This window comes from Carassius auratus, unplaced genomic scaffold (assembly GCF_003368295.1).
Source record: "Carassius auratus strain Wakin unplaced genomic scaffold, ASM336829v1 scaf_tig00014308, whole genome shotgun sequence".
NCBI classification, from domain to species: Eukaryota; Metazoa; Chordata; class Actinopteri; order Cypriniformes; family Cyprinidae; genus Carassius; species Carassius auratus.
The window spans coordinates 622,549-642,500 of record NW_020524488.1 but is presented as its reverse complement, the minus strand read 5'-3'; the positions used below and the strand labels follow the sequence as shown (position 1 = coordinate 642,500).

The following is a 19,952-nucleotide window of genomic DNA, read 5'->3' as shown; positions in this document are numbered from 1 at the left end:
GGCTGGAGGCGTGATGTGTGGGCGGAGCTAAAGAATCATGAGCGCCAGTAGGCTTGTGCGTTGAGAGCGTTTGGAAGCTGTGACATTACCGTGAGGAAAGCAGTTTTACTCACCGCATGTGGTTCCAACACACGATCGTGACCCTTTTTCGTTGGGACTGCATTATCCTTAAGAAATAAACGATATGCAAATCCGGCGTCAAACTGGGCCTTGTTTGTAAAACAAGCATCTTCGAAATGCAGGGAACAAACACAAACACTTGCACAACTCTGTTGATGCTCTGTAAAAATAAACTCCATCCACTGGTCCCTTAATGCGGTTTCTCTTTTGGTAATCTGTGCAGGGTTGTCTTGCCCTGTCAACCAAAAACACACTTCTTTTGTAACATTTCGCGATGCTCTCGCTCTGATCAGTAAACGTCTGTTGTGCTCTCAGTGCTGTGCTATACGGGAGCGTGCGCTCTTCCGACAGACGTGCCCTTAGGACCCATATAAGGAAATTCCGCTCCATCTAATGTCACACAGAGCCATACTCGAAAAAAACTTTCCGAAACTTGTGACAAACCGGAATGAGTATTTTTGGAACAGAAATACTCCTTCAAACTTACAACTTAATTTTTGAAACTGTGTCCATGTTTAGCATGGGAATACAACTCTTTAACAGTGTAAAAAACGCAGTATGCATGAAATAGCATTTCACCCCCTCTTTAAATTCAGTGCTCTGATCAGTTGCTGTATGTCGAGCAATCTGGATGTGTCAGCCCTGACAGACAGAATAGAAGAACATTCAGAAGATCTCAGTGTGTTTTTGTTTATGACAGTCTTTGTAAAAAAATAAATATTGTATAAGACATTTCATGTTAACAATATGACAGCTTTGTGTTTGTTTGGCCATGTCTACATGACTGCTTTCAACAGCACTACCCATGCAAAGCAGAATTTAAGTATTTTTGCTTCTTACTGCACATTGTGTATTTATGAACACAGGCTTCTGGGCAGACGTCTGTTGTCTCAAACTCATCGTCACAGCTGCACACAGATTGCATTGGTGCTGGAAGACTGAACAAAAAATAACAGACTATTTTTTGCCATCAAGGCTCAAAATAGACATCAAGAAGATAAAAAGTAGCTCTGAAATATAGGGCCAGATAAAAGCTCTCTTATTTACAAGGCTGAAAAGCTCAGAACCAAATGAATGGTATTCAAGAATGAGGGGAATGAGAACAATTTTGAAACCTAAATATTACTTACATTGTTTTATCTTACCATCTTTGTGTAGTTGGTGATCACAAAGTGGTTTTGCATAATTCCCTGGAAAAATTCACAGTTTCTGTTGAGAATATCTGTTATGATAGTGAACTGGATTCCAACGTTTAAACATTTTTAAGGGATTATTTCACTCCGTGATCTGGGAATTTTCCATCAGAGTAAATATATTCAATGGTTAAATATATATGAACAGGTCAGAGGTTAATGATTTAAAAAAACAAATGTTTCACAAATAATTAAATATTTGAAATTGTTTAAATTTACAGTTGACATTGTTTTTCCATATATTCATTGGTTAGCTCAAAAATTTTCTTAAAGTATGCTTTGAGCTATTCTTAGCCACGCTTTTAAAATTTATCTTTGTCCCAAGGGGAGACAGGCGGGGCAGTAAGGTAACACATCTGCTAACACAAAGGATTGCGATCCCCCTGTATCGCGCAAGATTTTCACCACGCACTGATCATCACCCTTTCCAGTCAAAGACACAGAACCCTCAAACACAAAAGGTTTGAAATTGTCCTCAGCACTATCACTCGGAACCGGAGTAGATTGAGGAAAAACGGTTTTAAGCAACACCACTCCCCGAGACTGACCTCGCGTTGCGTCGTATTTTTTTTTTTTAAGACTATAACATTCAGTGATAGAATGTCCCATTTTATTACAATAACTACACTCCTTCCTGAACTTCACCCATAAAGGCTTCACTTTAGAATCAATATGGCAAACTTTGTTTTCTTTTGAGAACTAAGTCCTGATTCCGATGAAGATCTAACTTTTATGCATCAAAGCATATTCATCGGGCAAAATAGCTGCTTGTTGCACGGTAGTTTTTGTTCATTTAAATAAAGAGCTGTACGTTCTGGGACTGAATTTTTTAATTCTTCCATAAGTAGAAGTTCACGCAGAGATTCATAATCAGCAGCCTTGCAGGCTTTAATCCACCTGTCAAATAACACTCTTTTCCTGAGTAAATTCAACATACGTTTGGGAGGCAGATTTTGTAGTCATACGAAAACGTTGCAGATAGTGCTCTGGCACTAACTAGTATGCACGCAAGATGGCATTTTTTTTCCGAAATCATACTGAACGCTCTCCTCTAAAGATAACGATGCGCACACCTCCAGGGCCTTCCCCGTGAGCTTACACTGCAGCATCAATGACCAAGTTTCATTTGGCCATTTTAAACCATATCTATACGCTCAAAAGCCTGAAAGTATGCTTCAACCTCCTTCTCTCTTAGGTGGACGCACCTGTTCGTGATTTGAGTGGCTGATTTATACGGTATAAACATCGAGGAGTAGAAAGGAGATGGACAGATCTTGTGGGCTAGCCAGCAAACAAGTGTCTCTTTTATTTGTATTTAGTTTTCTTCGTTGTTGTCTGTTTTGTATAATTTCATTCCTGGGTTGGTATATTCGTTATTATTGTGACATCTGTTGGGAATGAGTGAATAAACAGATTTGAGTGACTTCGCTATTTCTTCGTTTTTGTTTATGCTACATAGATCTCTTCCCTCTGAGCTGATATTTTTATGAGAGGTCGTAACCTCTCTTATTACACAAACCAAAACTTTAGTAAGTAGTATATTTTTGCCACTAATCAGTCTCTAGAAACATTAAAGGTGGATGGAGACCCCTACTCTAATTTTGCCAAGCTCAACAAGTTCAAATGTTGAGCGCTTGTTGTAACTGTGAAATGTATCAGTAATACTTAATCTCTGTGTACAAATCTGTTGAATCTCTACATAATCTCTCCATTCTTTGTCTCTCATTTCTCAGTCAGACGTGTAACGCTCAAGCAGCTATGCATTTCTGTAGCTCTCTGGGCTCTATGCTCCTCGTCCTTTTCATCAGCAGGTAAGAAACTCCTGGTGGCTTATTAATAACTCACTTTTGCAATTCCAACACTCATTACTGCCATATGACTAGCTGAATACAGAATGACTGCATCCTACACTGTTTATTGTTATATTGACTGCAGGATGTGAATTCATTTCAGTAGTGACATTGTAAAATCGGAAAACCCATTTTCGTCAACGAATTGTCCCGAGTGAGAAGCGTTCGGAGTGACGTTTTTGCCAAGATGACAAGCTGGGTATAATTTTGGTTTTACTCTTTTGGCAGCAAATAAAAGACCATATGCCTTAAGTATCCATTCACACTGGATTATGTCGGCTTGATGAAAAGTGTTCCTAAAGGAAGGATGGAATTAAAGACTTTTGGGTGAGCCTGAATGAGACTGCCGGAGTCGATTTATGGGTTACAGATTGAAATAACAGCGCTTGTATCGTGTACCCTCTCTGTATTGCCTGTTTGAGCTTATCTTTTCATGCAATGCTACAGTAGCTGCAATGCTAACGCGATTACAAGTGACAGTGTAGAGACAAACCAAGTTGATTTACTGGAACGGCCACCACTCAGACATGTTCAGGCAATTTCCATTTAGTGAGATATGCATATCATCATTGATGCTGGTATTCTGGCTTGACCTTTGAAATTGGATGGGAAGATGTAGGACTTGGTCAGGACGACTCAAAAGATCAAAGGGGGATGTTGAGGAAGTGTGCCAACATCAATTCACCTCACCATCTGCTTTATCCCACCCCCTTCTTGTCCTCCTTTCCCCTCCAATCTCCAGTCTCGCTTCCTGGCAAGCAGGGAGACTTTAGTGGGTGTACATATAGTTTGGCCAAAAATTGAGCTTCCATCACATAAACCACAACAACAAGAGCCATACCTCCTCTTTGGGTTCTTAGAGAATAGCACATGAAGATAAGGATGCGTTATTGGAGGCCTAATCTTGCAGAGGGACTTGTAATCTTTTTGTTGTTTGAAATCTAAAATGGATGATTTCTGTTCTATATAGACCCAATATTGTTTAGGTGGATTTTAAAGGGGCCATGTCATGTTGAGATAAAAGAGCTTGAGGTACTCTGAAATCATACTGTAACTTTCAGAACTCAAAACTTACTTTCAAGACCTTTTTATTTTTAAACCTAGCTGCAAAAACAGTTCAGTATTTCTGCAACTAGGAATGAATCGATCATCACATCAACATTCATGTTTATGCTGATGAAGCCTGTCGGGTGATTAGACTGTCCTTCCATTCCATAGACAATGTATAACTAACATTATTGTGTTAACATTTAAGAACATTAAAAACCAGATAACTCTGAACAACTGTTTGACATTACTGGAAGGATGTTTGCTCATACTTTGAGAGAACCTGGACAAAACCTTAGCTGAGAATGTTTCTTGTAATTGGGATAAAGTGCATAAATAAATGAACTAAATCTAAACTGCATTTACGATTTACAAAAATTATTAAAATGATTTGCATAATTGACTTGTCAACCCAATTCAATGACTGTTCAATGTGTCTCTTTTCCTCTCTCACACTCTCTCTCTCTCTCTCTCTCTCTCTCTCTCTCTCAAACACCCATGTATTTTTTGGAAATAAGCCTATAATATGCAATCTGCCACTGCCCAAATTTGTAAATGATGAAAAAAGTCGCTTAAGCAGACATGGCGATAATGTTGGAGAGTTTAGGATTTGGCAAAGAAAAGTGGTGTTTGGCATGCATGTTTAATTTTAAGATTCAGGGAGAGGTTGAAATGGGCACAAAAAACTAAGATGTTTTTTGGCAAAAGAAAAATGTAGCAACATTTTAATATGACCTCAAAGAAAATATTTATAGTAAGATCATTTATATTTTAACAAAAACTCCCCATGATTAATGTTTTATTTTATTGGTCGGTTGGCAGAGATCTGTAGAAACATAAATAAACTGTAGGGCTGTTTTGTAGATGAAAGACACAGCTGAATGATCTATTTTAAAAGCCATATTTAATGCATGAACCCGCAGTACAGTAAGCATTCATTTTCTTTGACACATACTTCTGGGTAAACCAGACTAGATCCAAGCCACATAAGGAGATCAGAGTGGTGGAAGTAATTAGGACATCATCACTCTGAACTCTTATTTTTGTAAAAACGAATTGCCCGGCATGCTAATATATATATATATATTTCATTCATTTGTTTATGTGTTTTATTGCTATTTCAGTCTGTTTTCTATCAGTTTAAAAACATGCAAACTTAAATTATTTTTTGGAGTTGTTTAATATTCCAGTTCTGGGGAAGAGCACCCAGATACTCTCAAAGAGAGAGTTTGCGATGTTGGGACTCATATCTCATACGACCACTGGTGTGTGTAGACGGGGAGATGGAGTTGATACAAGCTTGAGAAACTGTCTCTGTGGACCAAAGCAGAAACAGTTGGGGAGACAGTCCTGTATCTCCATACACAACACGTCAGTCAGCATAAACACCAGAGACACAGGCTGGATTTCGTTTCAGTGTTGGTTCAGAACTAAGAAAGAAAATGTGAAGAGGATTTATAATTTTTTTTCAGGTTTTATTTCTATCAAGATTTATTTCGTATCAGATTCTGAAATTATTTTACATAATGACGTCCCGGTTCTTGACTCTTGTTTCACTGAGTCTGTGAACTGTTATCACACAGAGTAATGACTGACTCCGTTAACGTGAGAACCGCATTCAGAGCTACATTCAACCTGTACATTAAAATTCAGTAAAATGGTTTAATCTGTTCCGTAAAAGATATTATTCAAAAGAGCGATCTTTTTGTATCTGTTGTATCAAATATATCAATATGATGTTAGACGCCTGTGAGAGTATGATGGATGCATATCAACATCCACATTCAGCAGCGTAAAACTATCTACCCAGCTTTCACAGACCAGTAACCCAGCATTTCCTCACACATGACTGGACTTCAGCCTGAAGGGGGCAGCAAACAAAGGGTTGCCTTTTAATGCTAAAAATTATAAGCCAGGCATATAATCACTTGGTTTAATTTCATTCAAAATAAGTTTTGCTTTTATTTAAAATACACAGCTTGTGTGATAAGATAAAACAACACAAATAGCATTGCTTTGGTGATATGCCTATTTCCTATTTAACCAACATAACTTGTTTTCTTTGCATGACAGAATACTACATTTTTCTTTAGTTACAGGTTTACTGAGTCTCCAAAGGTAAAGACCCTGTCCTGTTTTCCTGACTAGCATGGATGATTAAAGCTGAAGTGTGTAATTTCTTTGCCACTGGTGTCACCAAAAAGAATTAAAAAAATTATGACTGTTTGCTATTGGTCAGACTGTCAGATCATGCCCCTAAAGTCATATTATTGGTTGAACCAATGTTGCTGTGTTGGGATGCTAAAACAAACAGAGCATTGGCTATACCTCAGAAGACAGTGTTACGAAAACAACCTACAAATGGCTTGCTTTTAGCTGTCTATGCTTATTAAGCTGAGATAGGAGAAAATATTGTAACATAGAAAAATTGCACACTTCAACTTTATCACGGGAAGCATGTGGAGTCAGACTTCATCTAGAAAAGCAACCTGAAAAACACACATTCTGAAATATTTGCTGTACTTTCCAGCTGTAGAAAGTATTTTTCTACCAAGTATATGATTAGACGTGTTTGAAAATGTTTTCCAACAGCCTTCCATGTGTTTATAGGGGTTAATATAGAGGCAGTGACCTGCATAGTTCACTTATTGTTTTATTGAATTATACTTTTAGATTTTCTTGAATTATACTTTTAGATTTTAGTAACAGTTTAATGAGAGTAATAATAGAAGTGATCATGTCAATGACCTAAAGCTCTCCTTCTGTCGCTCACTCTCTCACCATCTGTCTCATTTCCTCTCTTTTGATCTTTCCCAGTCCCTTTTTTTCTTCATACAAATATGTGTGTGGATTTAGCATGCATAATTCTGTACATCATTTGGGTAAAAATGTCAGAAAAAAATGTCTCATACCTGGATACGGTTGAATATAAAAGTTTCGGATGAGTGTTTTTATTTGAGGCAAACCTGATTTTGGAATTATTCAATTATAGGTTTATTATTTATTATTATTATTATTATTATTATTTATTTTATTTATAAGTCAAATAGTTTGAATGTTTTTGAAAGAAATATATGCAACATTTTGAGATATTATTGATATCTGTTTTCCATTTTAATATATTACAAAATATAGTAAAACAGCAATATTGTGAAATATTATTACAATTTAAATGTTTTAAAATTGTATTTGTTCTTGTGATGCAAAGCTGAATTTTCAGCAGTCATTACTCCAGTCTTCAGTGTCACATGATCCTTCAGAAATCTTTCTCTAAAGATTATTAATACACGTTTTTATTTATTTATTATTATCTTATTTTTTCTTATTCTTACCAATGCTGAAAACAATTTTGCTCCTTAATATTTTTTTGTAGTAACATTGATAATTAAAAAAATAAAAAAAACATTATTTATTTGAAATATGATAAATATACTGAAAAAAGAACTAATTTATATTAAAAAACATGTCAAGCACACACTTTTGAACAGTATATTGTGAGCAAAATTAACATGATTTTCATTTGATTTGTTCATACTATATTTTAATGAACACAGCTCTTGAGTTGCATGTGAAATCTGATGATGATGTGTTCCAGTATAGTTTGAGAAAGACCCAAAGAGCATCTTTAGATACAATAAAAGCAAAAACATTGGATAAATCAGTCACTTTATCAATAATTCAAATCTACTTTGATTACAGATCTAAAATGAATGCAGAATCTTAAATATTTCCTAATCATGTTACAACAGAACGTTTTAATGCTCTTATAATAGTCTAATTGCAACTGCCTGAAGCTTAAATTTATGTCCTTTTTGAATCTCAGATTTTCAGTGTGGTCTCAGATTTTATGCATTTATATAAGAAGAATATTGTGGGAAGGGCGATGTCTGAGAGAGCTAAAGAAGGGACAGAAGAGATCTGCTGCACTGAGAAGCAGTAAAAATCCACATGTACCACTGTCCTCTTCCTGTGCTTGGCCCACAGTCCTAGTTTCTGTTCATTCTCGAATATTCATAAGGATATTGTGTAGTGCCAACCAAACAGTTTTCTTTTCCCCTTAGACGTCTCTTGAAGTCTTTCCTACATGTGCTGCTGTGCTCTGTGGTGTTGTTACCCTGAAGCTGAATAATATTTGAAGCTCATGGGCCAGAAACAGAGACTTTGCTTTGCGGGAAAGAACACAGTGCTTCTACCATCACTGAGGATGTTCAAATCGCACACGCCACAGTCAGCTGCAGTGCTTTAATGAGAGAAAAGATGAAATCTAAAAATACACAGTGTTTCAAATCTAGGCCATAAGTTATCGGCAATTAAGTCGAAAACATGCCTTGGCTTGGTGGAAGTAACATTGCTTTTCTGCACTGACTTGTGGAATTGCGCAGTGCTTAATGTGTGTGTATTTGTGTGTTTTGTGTTCTGCTGTTTTTACAGGAGCATGGATGGCTCTGTCACCAGCACAGAGGAGATCTTGCCCCCCACCATTCAGAAACTCATGAAGGGATACAACAAGTACCTTAGGCCATTCTTTGGCAGTATGACGATCAAAGCTTTTACATTTACACAAACTTTTATCTTGCATAAGTGGATTTTTATCTTCTCTTAATATCCTGTCATCATCAACAACAGCAATTAAAACAAATATAAACTCAGCGGAAACGCTCCAGGCTTGAGTTGATGCAGTCCACTCTTGTAACGCCTGTAAATTAAGTCCTTTTTTCTGCTGTCTTTCTATGTTAGCAGTGTTATCACTCTGTAGTGAATGCAGTGTGTGCGGTTGTTTTATTTTTTTCAGATGGGCCTGTTACTGTAGGAATGAGTCTGGATATCGCCAGCATAGACACCATATCAGAAATCAACATGGTATGATAATCTTACAAAACACAGGCATCTAAATATTACTTCTAAATTACTAAACTATCACAACATATTCTACATTTTTCTGCAAATGTTTTCTTCATGCAACTAATATGAAAGCATGGGTTCAGTGACAAATTCTTCATTTGTATCTGAGTTAATAAAAATAAGTGCCAAGTTATTAGAAATTTCGGATCCACTTTATATTAAGTGGCCTTAACTACTATGTACTTACATTTTAATTGATAATTTAGTACAATGTACTTATAGTGTACATACATGTTTTTACATTGTACTTATATTAAAAAAACTACTTGTAATTACATCTTTATTTAATTTATGTAATTACATTTATAATTACACTGTTGACCCATACTTTACACCTTAACCCACCCTCTCCCTAACCTTACCCCTATCCCACCTCAATAGCAGCAAAGGTGTTTTACAATACAATATGAACACAATAAGTACATTGTACTTATTTTTTATGTAAGTACATAGTAGTTAAGGCCACCTAATATAAAGTGGGACCGAAATTTCTATATATTTTATACATATATAATGCATATACCCTTCTGAATAAAATTCACCTTATCTTTTTTTCTAAATACATGTTTAATCCATAATATATAATATAATATGATATATGATATGATATGATATGATATGATATGATATAATATCATATAGTATAATAATTTACACCAATTTTGGACTTTAATCACCACAAAAACTTCAAAATGAATAGTAATTTCAGAAAGAAGAGGAGTGTTCAAGTCATTGTCTGTATAAATTGCATTTTAATGCTCCTTTTTTTATCTCAATAGAAAAAAAGAGTGTCACATCATTGGCCCATATTTCAAAGAGCCTCTTTGATCTTTGGACGGAGTTATATAAAAGCTGAATCTATGATGTAATTCTTAGCTTGTGGTGCACATATCTGTAATGAGCATCTCTGTTCAATCTCCCCAGGATTACACAGCCACCATCTTTCTTCGTCAGCGCTGGACAGACGAACGCTTGTGTTTTGATGGCAATAAGAGCTTGAGTCTGGATGGGAGACTGGTAGAGCTCCTTTGGGTCCCTGATACGTTCATTGTGGATTCCAAGAAATCCTTCCTGCATGACATCACTGTCGAAAACAGACTGATCCGGATATTCCCCAACGGAACTGTGCTGTATGCCCTGAGGTAGTGAGGTGTCATTCACCGGATCTTTTCTACAGTCAGACGCTACTGGGTCTTATGAAAGGAGATTGTTGAGGACAGGGTTTACTGTTGAAGGACTGACTGGAGAGTTGATGCAGGGATAAGGGGATGAGAGGACAGCTAAAAAAAGGCAGGGATAGTTTTGGGCCAGTGGAAGAGTTCACAATGTCAGAAAACAGGGTAAGAATAGAGGCGGCAGCAAGGGACTCAAAGCTTGTGTACAGATGGGCAGCTGGCGCCAAAAATAAGCTTGAAAGGAGCACCCACAGACAGTCAGCTGATTTCCAGCATTATATAAGCACCAACATTCTCTCATGTATGTCACTCTTTTTCTCTCTCTCTCTGTTTCTCTAGAATTACCACTACGGTGGCCTGCAATATGGATCTAACCAAATATCCCATGGACAGACAGACGTGCACCCTTCAACTTGAAAGCTGTAGGTCTCAAATGATATGATATTTCTATAGACAGATTGTTAAGATATTTACAACCCTGTGTGTTTTCACTAGTAATTAAGTGGTCATAAAATTTAGCCTAGGCTACACATGACTGCATTTTTATGAAAAACCATATCCGATATATGCATATTGTAATGATTATTTTGTTTTATTCTGAAATATGAAAAACTCATTATAGAGTTTCAAATATATTTAAAATGTATAACATGCTTAAAATTCAATCTTTCATAAAGTTAATTTGATTTATATATTTTTTATTATTTTATATTATTAAAAAAATATATAAAAATCATCAAGCGGATGTAAGACCAGCTGACAAAGTTAAACCTTTAAATATTTTGAATGGCTGCTGCCTTAACTGTCTTACATTGGCTTCAGAATCAATGCAACATATTAACATAATGCTCATGTGTATAAATAATTTAAAACCTCTTTAATATTCATACATGCCAAGCCAAACACTCACACAGCAGTCTTAGGCGAGTGAGCATGCGGCATGCAGATGTATGCAGATTAATTTTTAACAATTTAAGGGATATTTATGGTGTTTACACCTGGAACATCTATCATAAGTGAAATTAATATTTCACATGTACTACACAAATTTAGAAAAAGGCTTGAAACTTGCATGTATCTTAAAGGGCTGCCACGCAACATAAATCACACTTTGGAGGGAATATTCTGTACTGCAGATTCAGGAAGAGACCAAGGCAATTGCTCACAGATGAAATATCCTAACCTCTACCAATCTAGAGCATAAAACATTGTAAAATATGCTCCCATGATACACCCAGCAATTAGTTATTTCATCAGACAAGAAGCACATACTGATCTGTAAAGAGTAAATAACTCAAACTGTTAGATAGTTTTTTTTTTTAAAGCTTGTGTTGCTAATTTAACTTTAGGTTTAGGTTATAGTCAAGTCATTTCAAGTCACCTTTATTTATATAGTGCTTTTAACAATACAGATTGTGTCAAAGCAACTTTAGTATCAAATAATAAAAAAAAGGAGAATAGAAAACATTACATTTTCAGTTAAAGGCAGTTCATCACTGAATTCAGTGATGTCATAATCCATTTCAGTTCTGTTTAAATAATATCCTTGCAATCAAGTTGACGATGTCGCTGGAAATTAAGTGTCCCCAACTAAGCAAGCCATAGGTGACAGCAGCAAGGAACCAAAACTCCATTGTGACAGAATGGAGGAAAGAACCTTAGGAGCAACCAGGCTCCGTCAGGGGTCAAGTTCTACCGAAAATACCAATATCTGCATTCAAGATCTTCTGTATTTGCTCACTCACCTAAGACTGCTGTGTGGGTGTTTGGCTTGGCATGTATCAATATTAAAGATGTTTTATATTATTTAGACACATAAGAATTGAGAATTGATGCCACTGTAAGACAGTCAAGGCAGCAATCATTCAAAATATTTCAAGATTTACTCTGTCACCTCTGCTTGACCTTTTATTTATCGGCCAGTTGAATGGACATTACCCTGCTGAAAAGACAAGTATGGCTGGTCTCTAGCATATGGTGTGTTTTGGATGCTGACATCTCTACTTGGCTTCTACCTTAAAAGAAAGACTGTATGTGCTTTTTGGCAATACCGGATAGATTACTCACACAATATGCAGCAAGAGACGAATGAGCCAGCTACTGTAGACCATCATGAACACTAAAGCATAGACCAGCATGTTAATTCATCACTGAATTCAATGATGAACTGCCTTTAACAGAAAATGTAATGTTTTCTATTGTCATTTTCCATTGACACATTATTTTCCTATTTGATACTAAAGTTGCTTTGACACAATCTGTATTGTTAAAAGCACTACATAAATAAAGGTGACTTGAAATGACTTGACTATAGTCTAAACAAAGTTAAATTAGCAACACAAGCTTAAAAAAAACTGTCTGACAGCTTGAGTTATGTACTCTTCACAGATCAGTATGTGCTTCTTGTCTGATGTAATAACTAATTGCTGGGTCAATCATGGCAGCATATTTCACAATGTTTTATGCTCTAGATTGGTAGAGGTGAGGATATTTAATCTGAGCAAGGTTTTTTTTTATCGCCTTTTCATACTTAACTGTGCATGACACAGTGCCATCTTGAGGTGCACATTATATATTACATTATATATTTTATATATATAAATACAAAATGCTGCAAGTATAGAGCTGCTTATTTAGTGGTTCTGTTTTAAATAGTTTTTTCTTAGTTTATAAGGGAGAAAAAAACCCTGGTAACCAGATTTCTGAAATGGAACTGGGGACATTTCCTAGTATAGTGTTTAAAATATAAAGTTCTCACTTTAAAAAAATTGGGACAATATAATTTTTGTATTTTTCTCTACTTAGGGTTATATTATTGATTGACTGATTGATTGATTGATGTGTGTGCGTCAAACTAACCGTAACTTGTTTTAATACAGTTCACCAAAAATCACATTATGAAACAATTAAAAATATGAATAGCAGATTAAAACTATATTATATTATATTATATTATATTATATTATATTATATTATATTATATTATATTATATTATATTATATTATATTATATTATATTACTTTGACACATTACAACAACACATCAAAAAATAAGAAAGAGTGACAAAAATGTATTTAACAAAAAACATTTTCTCGTAATTAAAATGATTTGATTAAAACTTTTTTCAAATTTTTTTGATGTTCTGCATCTGAAAATGGATATTTATTTATCCTTAATTTGGCTTATTATTTTGCATTTCACGCAAATTTTTTCATCTTCTTTTGCAAATGTAACTGTATAATTTTTTTTATTTTTTTATTTATTTATTTTTAAAGAGAGAGAGAAAAAATGGTTAACAAGGATGTAACTGTTGCAGTCCTTATTTAGCAACTTTCCTCAGGGAACCCTCATACATTAACATTTCAAGTTGGCCTATAAATGATTGAACTGCTCTGTTCAGAATTATTGATGTTATGATAATGCATATATTACAGTATAGTCCTCTAGTAGCATTGCATATAAAATTAGTAGTAATTAAATTCTTTCTTACTGCTGTATACAGGAAGTGTAATTTGGTGGAAATATAACAGCGCTCAGCATTGGAATTACTTATGTAGTGATAACTGTCTCCTTGATTTATATTATGTTTTTCACAGGGGGATATAATGTGAAAGATGTGGTTTTCTATTGGACAAGAGGAAACCAGTCAGTTAGCGGTCTTGATCATTTACATCTGGCTCAGTACACCCTTGAGGATCACTACACCTCTGAATCTGAAGCTGTTTATGAGACTGGTATGTCCACACACACACACACACACACACACACACACACACAGGTTTCTATTTTTTTTTGTAGGGACATTCCGTAGACTTAATGGTTTTTCTACTGCAAAAACTGTATTTTCTACCCCCTTGCCCTAACCCTAAACCTACCCCTCACACAAAACTTTTCTGCTATTTTAGATTTACAGAAACTTAATTATTTATATTATATAAGCTTTTGTCCCCACATGGTCAACATTTATTGGTATTACTATACTATACAAAAGACACACATAATGCTGGAGACTGTATGTGCTGTATTGATGTTTTTACTTTCTTTTCAATAATGTAACAGGTAATTACCCAAAGTTGATCTTCCACTTCAAACTCAAGAGGAGCATCTTATATTTCATTCTGGAGACATACGTGCCTTCCAGTGCTCTTGTGGTCCTGTCCTGGGTCTCATTCTGGATCAGTCAATCTTCTGTACCTGCTCGCATCTGCATAGGTAGGATCGAAATGCAATCATTAGCACATTAACATGAGATCAAAATATATAAACACCGCTTCAGTGTGACACCAATCTCAACAGATGTCCTTTACACTATCATTCAAAGTTTGGGGTCATAAGTTTTATTTATTTATTTTTCCTAAAATAAATTTCATTTATACTTATAAGTTTTTGCATGCAATTCTGACCCCCCCCCCCCCCCCCACCAAACTAAGTAGTTTTCACAAAACTATTAAGCAGCATAACTGTTTTAAACATTGATAATGATAAGAAATGTTTTGTGCAAAAAAACTACACATTAAAAATGATTTTTTAAGGATCATGTGACACTGAAGACTGGAGTAATGACTTCTGAAAATTCAGCTTTGCCATCACAGGAATAAATTAAATGTGAAATATATTAAAATAGAAAACAGCAATTTTAAATTGTAATAATATTTCATTTCATTACTGTTTTGATCAGTATACAGTGCCTTGGTGAGCATAAGAGACCTCTTTCCAAAACATTTTTAAAATCTTTCCGTAGTGGACCTTTTGTAGTGGATCTGGATTTGCTTTTTCACCTAAATAACTTATGCAGCACTGTTGTCAAGTGATAGCTTGTTTCTGATATAACAACATACTCTCTTCATCACCACAATAGCCCAATACTCAAGAACTCAACAATAACTCAATCCTCTTTGTCGTTAACTCACAGGAGTGACCACAGTCTTAACTATGACCACCCTGATGATGGGAGCCCGCACCTCTTTACCCAATGCCAACTGCTTCATCAAAGCCATTGATGTGTATCTGGGCATCTGCTTCAGCTTCATCTTTGGCGCTCTGATTGAATACGCAGTTGCACATTTCTGCACATTACACCAGCCAAACGCTGCCAATGCATATATGGTAAGAACCTTTATCAAAATAAACTATTTATGCTGCTTGTTAAATTCACATAACACAGTTGTTATAGAAGTTATGTTTTGTTCATTCCATTTAAATGTATGCAAAATTGAAGTTTGCTTCAGTTTAATCCATTTTTGCTGCATTAACTGAAATGTACTATACTATAATGTATCAAGTCTCAATGAGAAGTTTATGATGTGCAAATGTCACTGCAGTGACACATCATTTCCAGCTTTTGTTCTTCAACATTAACAGGTCTTTCCATTTACTCAAAACACTAACTGGAATATATTGGAATCTTCTCAATATAATTGAGCTGATCTAAAAAAGAAAACATTAACTAATTAAAAATGTATTTTTAATATGAAGAATATTCAAAACCACTTAACTTAAAGAAATAGTTCACCAAAATAAGAACATCTGCTGAAAATTAACTCACCCTTAGGCCATCCAAGATGTAGAAGAGTTTGTTTCTTCATTGAAATTTAGCATCTTTGCTCACCGATGGATCATCTGAATGGGTGCCGTCCAAAAACAGCTGATAGAAACATCACAGTAATCCATGACTAATCCACACGACTCCAGTCCATCACTTAACAACAGATATCACTGAAAAATGCAATATTATGGATGGAGGATTCGCATTTTAGACGTAAACGTTTATTAAATAAATAAAACGTCGTAATAATGGATTTGTTTATTATAAACAGGCAGGTTTTTAGTTCACAAGACATTCATTGATGGACTGGAGTTGTGTGGATTACTGTGATGTTTCTTATCAGCTGTTTGGGCTCTTTCTGACGGCACCCATTTACTGCAGAGGATCCGTTGGTGAGCAAGTGATTTAATGCAAAATTTCTGTTCAGAGGAAATAAAAACAAAAAAACATTTTTATCGTGGGTGGTCTGACGGTGAGTACATTTTCAGCAAATGTTAATTTTGGGGTGAATTATTTCTTTAAAAATAGTGAGTAAATTCAAAAAGCTATTTTTTGCAGTATAGTAACGATAACATAATGGCCAATTATATAATTATCGTTGCCTTGCCATAGTCATGACAATAAATCAAACACATTTACGTCTCATTGTTGCATCAGTATGGCCAGGAAATGCAGGAGCGCGAGAATGAGATGAACGGCATCGTCAACTCCATTGGCAGCCACACTTTGCGGGCCCGTAAACGTGAGGAGATGCTGTCCCGAATGGGTAGCGCTAGCAACCCCACCCCCAGTGAGAGTAAGGAGGAGATCAACTCCTCGCAGCCACAGACCCGCTGCACCAAGTGCATGTCGACGGCACGCCAAATCGTACGCTGTCTGTACTGCTGCAAAGTGGAAAACCCACACTACATCGACAACTACTCAAGGCGGACCTTCCCCCTCTCCTTCATCATGATCAACCTCCTCTACTGGACATACTACTTGTACTTCTAAAGCTCCTGTCGTTTGTGTGTCGAGGGGTCTATAGTGATGTACTGTATGTGTTTCCCTTTTTGTGTCACAGTTTTCCTAAGGGTTTTTACTCTTACATGTCAGCATGCATTTCAGTTCAACTCAAGTATGACTGATGGTGTTCATGATCTGTATGCAGGTATGCAGGTATGCAGGATCTGAGTTTTGATTCATTATTTGGATATATTTGTACCATGTCAATACGTTAAAGATGCATCTACTTCTATGTGTCAGGAAAACGTGGCCTTCATTTTCAGATGGAGCTTTAGATTAACTGAAATCTGCAACAAAATCAGTCTAGCTGTAAATTGAAGTTTATGACCGCTGTACAACAATTTAAAATGGACCTAAATGAAAGTGTGATTACTTCTCTTAAAAAAACTAAAGCTATTGAAACAAGTAACAAAACAAATTCAGTACTGGTATGTCTTGATTATCAGCTGCCAACCAAAAACCAAGCTGGTTTGACTAATTTTCCCCTTGTGATTTATGGGAATATTCTCTTAGGGATAGAATTATTATGTATTATTTGCATGATTGTTTATTAATTCTTATGTATATTTTTGTATTTATTAATTTATTAGTTTTGTTAATGGAATGCATTTATCTGATCTGAGCTCTCTGACTTAATTAAAGTTTCAATATAAATGAAATAGTTGACCCAAAAATGAAAATATGTTGAAAGTTTTCTCATCATCAGGCCATGCAGTATGTAGATTAATTTGTTTCTTCACTGGAACAGCTTTGCAGAAATTTAGCATGACATCACTTGCTCACCAATGGATCCTCTGCAATGATTGGGTGCCATTAGAATGAGTCTCCAAACAGCTGATTCAACATTGACATAATCCACACAACTCTAGTCCAGCAGTTAAGATGCATGTTTGTGAGTAACAAATCCATCATTAATGCGTTTAACTTTAAACCATCGCTTTTGGCCAAAATATATCCATAATCCAATAATATTGCCTACTCCAGTGAAAAAGTCAACTGTTTTGGACTGTTTTTGCTGCTTGATTAAGACAAGATATCTTTTTTCACTGGAGAAAGCTTTTATCAGCTGTTTGGACTCTCATTCTGACGGTACCCATCCACTGCAGAGCAAGTGATGTAATGCTAAATTTCTCCAAGCCTGTTCCGAAGAAGAAACAAACTCATCTACATCTTGGATGGCCGGAGGGTGAGAACATTTAAATTTTTTGGTTAACTGTTCCTTAAAGAACCGCACTACATTCTTTTTGATAGCAGACTATTTTGTGAAAATGCCAAAACTGAAACATTGATGTGAAAATTTGCTAATGGCATATTCAACATGCATATTCAACATTTATGCAATGTTAATGTCAATTGCTCGTATTTGCATATAGTTTGCAGTTCATTTTGCTCACTGTCAACATGTTTTTTTTTATCAATATGTCATAGCGAATTGGTTTGTATGACCTTTTTCAAGAACATGTTATCCACCTGACCTTTGTGGCTAAATATTTTATTTTACTGTGACTGTCATACTTCTTATAGGTGAATATATTTTGTGCTCGAGCTGCACAGATATTTTTATGTTTTCATTTTGCACTGAGATTTTGAATTACAAAGGCAATATTACTTTGCCAAGAAGCATTTTGTTTTTGTATATACTGACTCAATATTGCAAATTATGTTGACCAGATAATATTTATTATTAATACTGTTATTTTAATAATGCATGAAAGTTGCATACAATAGTTAGAGAGACAACAGTCATGGTGTTTTCCGTGCATGCTCTGCATCTTTTTCCACAGATTTGGATACAATAAATAGTTGTACAATCCATAAGACTGGCTTTAAAGTAATCTATTTCATGACAGAACATTTTTAAACATTTTGATTAAAAAAATATTTTAGATGTTATTTTGCACATTTATCAGTGCTCAATACTCTCTGGAAACAATTAGTAACATTTTGACAAATGTAACTTCCATGTTCCTCTGTTCTGTACAAAAACAAATAATGATGGTGAAATTTAGCAAACGCTTGTAATATCCTGCCACAAAATCCTTCAATGGCATCTTAAGAGTCCAACTGCCTCTTACTGGTGAGTCCAGTTCTCTGAAATCTTCCAAAATTTATTTTTATCCTCATCTAAATTTATAATCAACTCAATTCAGAAAGAAACACTTGGCAATACATCTGGCATATTACTGCCCTTAGGATAGTATGTTGTCAGTGCTGATGTTGATGCCAAAAAGCCAGTGTTTTAACATAAGCACTTCCATTTAAAAAATGAAAATAACAGTTTGTTCTAATTACACAGTTTATGCACATTCCTTTGCAGTCTTTATAGTAGTTTATAATACATTCTTAAATTCTGTATTGACTGGTCAAATTTGGATTTCAGCATGTAAATGAACTCTTAATGTGTAATATAATGTTTTAATGTGAATTTATTTATTTATTTTTTATGTAGTAAGATACTTCACATTTCACTATGCATGTAAATTAATGTAATAAAATCTTTTTACTGAAAGATGAATATTTGTGCATTTGTCAGTTTATAATTATGTTTTCCATCACCCAGAAATGTGATTTCTTAGCTTCCTTGTTAAAAACAATTACCAATTAATTAACCAACATTTCATTAACGTCATTATTATTCTAAGCCTGATGAAACCCAACCACATGGAGGCGCTGTGATATCAACTTCACTATGAAGGGCTCCGCTCAAAATAGACATCACAGCTGTTCTCACTGATTTTCTCCATTAAGAAGAATCTCAGTCTCTCTCATCTTCTTCTAGAGCACGACCCGATACCTATTATCTTGGTCGCAAACCTGTGTAATCAGCTATCTCTTAACCCAGAAGATAGCATGTCTGAGATGGTTTAATAGATGAAGAGATGGGAATATGGGCCATGGGCAGGGCCGCTGCACAAGATAGGCATAGGCATAGGCAGTCCTAATGGGCCCCCCTCCCCTTGAAAATATATATTCCAGACTTTTCAAGGGCCCTCTCTTCCTTTGGGGCCCTGGTAATCAGTACTGGTTTTACCCCAAGTCCAGCAGCCCTGGCCATGGGGTTGTTAACATCTCAGTGGGATTCTCAGTCAGCCATGCTTAGGGTACACTCTTTCT

The 19,952-nt window shown here is 35.5% G+C and overlaps 1 protein-coding gene across 2 annotated transcripts in view; it reads left to right on the top strand.

The window, feature by feature from the left end:
• Positions 1-19,301, top strand: part of LOC113074319 (gamma-aminobutyric acid receptor subunit pi) — a 22,475-nt gene extending 3,174 nt beyond the window's left edge. The window contains exons 2-10 of one of the 2 annotated variants that reach the window (XM_026247122.1): positions 3,051-3,124; positions 8,642-8,742; positions 9,003-9,070; positions 10,037-10,254; positions 10,627-10,709; positions 13,885-14,022; positions 14,348-14,500; positions 15,201-15,394; positions 16,491-19,301. In XM_026247122.1, the coding sequence (XP_026102907.1) occupies positions 3,072-3,124; positions 8,642-8,742; positions 9,003-9,070; positions 10,037-10,254; positions 10,627-10,709; positions 13,885-14,022; positions 14,348-14,500; positions 15,201-15,394; positions 16,491-16,826 (1,344 nt within the window). In that variant the 5' untranslated portion in view covers positions 3,051-3,071 and the 3' untranslated portion in view covers positions 16,827-19,301. Of the gene's footprint in view, positions 1-3,046; positions 3,125-8,641; positions 8,743-9,002; positions 9,071-10,036; positions 10,255-10,626; positions 10,710-13,884; positions 14,023-14,347; positions 14,501-15,200; positions 15,395-16,490 lie in introns of both variants that reach the window. The other variant, XM_026247121.1, reaches the window with a different exon arrangement.
• The last annotated feature ends 651 nt before the right edge of the window (positions 19,302-19,952 follow it).